General features: G+C 35.9%; 1 protein-coding gene across 1 annotated transcript; it reads right to left on the bottom strand.

The window, feature by feature from the left end:
• LOC18608611 (coumaroyl-CoA:anthocyanidin 3-O-glucoside-6''-O-coumaroyltransferase 1) lies at nucleotides 3,874–5,471 on the bottom strand. The gene has a single exon (XM_007043397.2). It carries the CDS (start codon nucleotides 5,428–5,430, stop codon nucleotides 4,033–4,035), a length of 1,398 nt encoding a protein of 465 aa, XP_007043459.2. The 5' UTR covers nucleotides 5,431–5,471; the 3' UTR covers nucleotides 3,874–4,032.

Genomic DNA, 5,740 nt, shown 5'->3' with positions numbered 1-5,740 from the left:
CCGTGTCACAGATTCCCTCATGTCACACACTCTAAACCTTTCCGTGTCACACCTGTGTCAAACATTATCACCATGGCGTGTCACATATTAAACCCATGGCATGTCACACATTCTGACCATGGCATGTCACACACTCTAAACGCTATCATGTCACACCAGTCTCACATATTCTCACCGTGCCGTCTCACACATTATCACCCTGCCGTGTCATAGATTCCCTCCATGGCGTGTCACACACTCTAAACCCTACCGTGTCACACCCGTGTCAAACATTATCATTGTGTGGTTTCACACATTATAACCTTGTCGTGTCACAAGTTCTGACCATGGGGTGTCACACACTGTAAAAGCTGTCTTGTCACACCCGTGTCACATATTCTCACCGTGCCGTCTCACACATTATCACCCTGTCGTGTTACAAATTCCCTCCATGGCGTGTCACACACTCTAAACCCTGTCGTGCCAAACATTATCACTGTGCCATTTCACACATTATGACCCTGCCGTGTCACAAGTTCTGACCATGGCGTGTCACACACTGTAAACGTTGCCGTGTCACACTCGTGTCACATATTCTCACCGTGTCGTCTTACAAATTATCACCCTGTCGTATCATAGATTCCCTCCATGGTGTGTCACACACTCTAAACCCTACCATGTCACACCCTTGTCAAACATTATCACTGTGCCGTTTCACACATTATGACCCTACCGTGTCACAAATTCCCTTCATGGCGTGTCACACACTCTAAACCCTGTCGTGTCACACCCGTGTCAAACATTATCACTGTGCCATTTCACATATTATAACCCTATCGTGTCACATGTCTGGCCATAGCGTGTCACACACTCTAAATCCTACCATGTCACACCCGTGTCACACATTATCACTGTGCCGTTTCACACATTGTAACCCTTTAGTGTCACACGTCTGACCATGGCATGTCACACATTCCAAACCCTGTCGTGTCACGCCCCTGTTACATTCTCATCGTGTCGTCTCACACATTAGCACCCTGACGTGTCACACACTCTAAACCCTACCGTGTCACACCCGTCTCACATATTCTCACCATGACGTGTCACATATTCCTACCATGCCGTGTCACACATTCTCACCATTCCGTTTCACAAACTCTAAAACCCTACCGTCACACATTCCATATGGCTTGCTGTAGCACGACCATTTCCTACTTCAAATTCACATCTTTCTCCTTTTGATTCACCACTGTATCAGGGATTTCTGCTTTCACATCGTTCTCGAAGCTTTCGATTCATCATAACTGGTTCCTCATTCGATTTAATATCACCATTCGTATTATCTGAATGCCATGTCCGAAATATATGAAAACCATTATTTTGTTTTGCAGAAGCTTCTAGGGAAAAAATTGGATGTTTTGCACAAAAGTAGATGTTCGAAAATTCTTCGCATATTTATTTTCTAATTTTTCGCCTGTTTGAGAGTGCACGTCATCGAAAATGTCTCATTAAGTGCATTTTTGTCCTAAAATCTCTTCTGGTGGCTAAAAACAATTAAATTTATCTGGAAGATTATTTTCAAAAACACTTTGTTTTCAAGGGTCAAAAAGAAAATTTCCCCATATATATCTGTATGTATAAAATTAATGGCATAACTTAGATGTTATAATGTTTTATATCAAAGTTTGTATAAATAATAACTAATTATAACAATATGTTATAAAATCTAATGTGATAACTAATAAAGTTATTAAGTGTAATCATATAAATAAAGTTAATTATAAATTATAGTAATGTTTATGTATAAATTAAATATATGTATATATAATACATTTATATAATTATATATTTTTATATATATATATATATTCATAACATTTTATATTACGAAACATTATTAAGTATAATAATTATAACATATTAATATGTAAGATATTTACTATCATATTTTATAATATTAACATATAAATTATATCATTTAAAATATATAATTTGTAATTTTATATTAATATAAATTTATAAATAAATATATATAAATATTATATTGCTATGATTATGATTTGTATAGGTACATATAATACCCTAATATATTTTAAGTATATTACTAATTAAGTTAACTATCAATTCTTCTTAATATATATATATATATATATATATTATATTTATATATTTATATTAATCTATATATATGTATATATATAAAACTAGTTTGGTCTTTTGGTAGATTGGTCCAAAAATTTTAAAATCGAGAATCGATCAAAAAATCAATTAGATTAAACATTTTGGACTAATTGATCCAATGAATCAATTAAACCGAACCGTTTTACTTAAATTTCAATTGATTTGGATGGATAATTGGTCTGAATTGGTTTTGCTGACTTCTATCTGTATCAAGATTAGACCAAAGCTAAATCTCTCCAAGTTCATGGTTTCCTGCCCGATTCTCACAAATTTTCCCTAACAATCTCCTAATGCCTTAAAAAGATTAAAATGCCAAAAATGAATCGGAATTTCTTCTGCTCTTACCCAACACAAAAATTCTGATTTACCTTTATTAATTTCATAAGGCACCAAGCTAGTGAACCACTCCAAAAAATATTCCATATAATCTGCAAGAAGGATTTCCATCTCGTCTTCATTACGAAAAGTAACCAGCTCTCTTAAACCCCAGCTTCTTGAATACGAACCATCATACCCTTAGCTGTCAAATTCCGTTCAACCATCTCTACACAACCCTTCCCGTACAAAACCCAATCCACTCTTTTTCGACGATGCAACATTCAATTTAGGTACAAAAGCACTGGCACCAATCCTTTCCTTAACTTTCTTAGCAGCCTTAGGTTTCTCTTTAACCTTCCTTGACTGTGACTGTGCATTCATTTCCTGACTTGTATCCACGACCTTAGGCTTATCATCAACCTTCCTTGGCTTTGCACAATTATCCTTCCCCTCAAAATGTCTACCATCAGCTACGACATCTCTAAATGTACGTTGGTAAGAAATATTGGCATTTTCTCGTCCAAATGATGGATCACGTGTAGGCTGTCTCCTTTCAGGAGCCTTCTTCACTATAATAGGATAGCCAGAAATCATCATCCCATCACCATGAAGGATTGCTGCTTCTTGTTCCCTAGCAAATTTGTAACACACAAAAGCCAAAAACCTACCTCTCATTCTAACAGTTATTGGGAAAATAACTTAAATCACAACACCAAATTGGTCAATCACTAATTTAATGCTAGCCCACAACATTACCAGATTCTCGACGAAGATTGAATGGAGAGACCTCCGCCACCGTGTCAACTCAAATTGCCCACGATATCTTGTGCCCTGAAACCCTTGCTGACCAAGACCATGGCTGTTGCTTCTCCTTCATGCCTGCTTGCCAAATAGCTAACAAAAGAAAATGAAAATTATGAAAATAAAAAACAAGGATAAAGGAAATAAAATTGAATATTGAACTAGAAAGAATCTTTATTTATTTATTTCAAAAAGCTAACAAAAGAAAATGGAAAATATGAAAATAAAAAAAGTAAAGAAAATAAAATTGAATATTGAATTAGATTTTATTTAATGAGAACACATAATTAATTAAATAACAATTAATTAAATAAACGTTATGAGAGTACTAATTAATACATTCCTTACATGTAAATGAACTTTTGAATCTAATCTGAGGGTGCTAATACTTTTTTTACGTGTAAGTGAATTTTTGAACTTAATCCGCTTCATCGTAGATAAGAACGTATTCTTTTTAATCAACCTAAATCAAGCCTAAAACTTCACCAAAAAAAATAAAAAAAATAAATTCACTTAGACTTAATTTTATTAGAAAAATAAATTCACTTAACTAGCCAATAATTTCTAAAAAATTTATTTCGGAATTCTGGTCAATGATACCTAAACAAAAAAAGTTGATTCAAGATTCACACATTTTCACACACATTATTCCATTACAATGATATATATGCTTGCCTTAACAAAAGTCATAAACAGAGCACTTAACATCCAACAGGTTTGGAAGGTGAACTAATATGACTATAAAAACTCAAATCAAAGGAGCTTCAAACTTTGCTCAAAAATAGTAATGAATTCATCCATTTGATTCTTGTTCAAAGCTAACCCAACCTCAATTCCACCTGGCTCATCCTTGCACTCTGCCAGAGATATAGCTCCATCATAATCTATGTGAGTAAGCTCAACCTTACAAGGCCTGCCCCACCCAAAATCCGTATCATAGACATGGAATTTTGGTGATCCAGCAACTGCAGTAAGACGCCTTGATTTCATTCGTTCCACAAGACTTGATATCCAGTGCTCTGCACCTCTCAAACCACTTCTCTCCATTTCTTTAATTTTGTTTCCAATAACTTTCGAAGCCAAAAGAATTCCATTTTCTCCTATTAGCTCACTTTTAGTAACATCAACAACGCCCGGTCTTAAACAATTCCCAAAGTATGTTGGTGGTACCGGAAATTCCAAGCGGTTCCGGCAATCAAATGGAAAAAGCAAGAAGTAAAACTTATCATCATCATCACGTGATAAATTGTTAGTAGCACTGTCCTTTGATTTAATCAGACAAACCCATATGAAGGCACATGTCACCACAAACGTTGATATGTGCAATTGCTCTGACTCGACACCATCCCTGCACTGTCCCGTGACCAAATGCTTTAGTCTCTCGGCATGGGCTCGACCCAACACAAATGTGGCTCGAACCTTGTCTTCGGCTATAGCATGGGTTGGGCCAGAATTCTCATTAGAGAATGATACCCAGTGCCAGTAATTTTTCAACCGAACCAACTCTATGCCACCAGGATCCTTGATCACGTCCTTGTTAATCAAAGGAAGTGAATTTTCAAGACAGGTTAAGTCACCGCCGGACCTACAAACAGCCGTCCAAGACCTCATAAAATGCATGAACGACTTCCCATCACCAACTACATGCCAATAAGTTGACCCGATGCAAATGCCAGAGTTGGGAAACACAGTGACTTGAAACGCTGTGATGGGGCACACCCGAATGCCATCTTCGGCTACACGTGCCGGTGGCAGCTGAGGTACAAAGGGGCGTAACAATTTAATATCTCGCGGATAATTGGCTTTGACATGGTTGAAATCTGCAGCAGATTCAGCAACCGTGAAGGTGACAAAGTCACCATCTATGTAATGGATATAAGGCTTACCGGGTGGTTGAGGGCACATGATATTGGCGGCGTAAGGGAAGAAATGTTGGAGAGTTAGGGAGAGAGAGCATTTTAGCATTGGGAGAGTGGTTTCCATGAAGTGCAAAGTAGGGTGAGAGAATTTATAGAAGAAAAGGCGTTCTATATAACAAGGAAACCATGGCAGATCAAAGTGAGTGAGAGGGAGAGAGGTTGTCGGAACTGAGCTCGGAGGCGGCGAAACATGACTGCTATCGAGAACCTTAATCGTGCCAGTTTGAGCCATTTGGTACAAGACCAAGAAATTGTTCACACTTCACACTACTATATATCACAAGGGGAAGAACTAATGCATATCCCGTTGGGGACTGATTTGATTGGAAAATTTTTTTTCAAACAAATTAAATGAATAAATTTTTTTTCAAATATTAATTAAAATCGAAAAAATTTAAAAAATCGAATCAATTGGTTTCATGAATTTGATTTTAAATCAAAAAATTAAAATTTTATTTTTTTTACAAATTATAATATTAAAATTTATAAATTTTAATCATAATTATAATATATATAATAAAAATTAATAGTAAAAAATATAT

The sequence above is a fragment of the Theobroma cacao genome, chromosome 2 (genome assembly GCF_000208745.1).
Source record: "Theobroma cacao cultivar B97-61/B2 chromosome 2, Criollo_cocoa_genome_V2, whole genome shotgun sequence".
Lineage (NCBI taxonomy): Eukaryota > Viridiplantae > Streptophyta > Magnoliopsida > Malvales > Malvaceae > Theobroma > Theobroma cacao.
Note: the sequence above shows the minus strand (reverse complement) of the source record. Positions and strands in the feature narration are given on the sequence as shown.

Coding starts and splice junctions, on each gene's coding strand:
- LOC18608611 (XM_007043397.2), bottom strand. CDS start 5,430: ATGGCTCAAACTGGCACGATTAAGGTTCTCGATAGCAGTCATGTTTCG.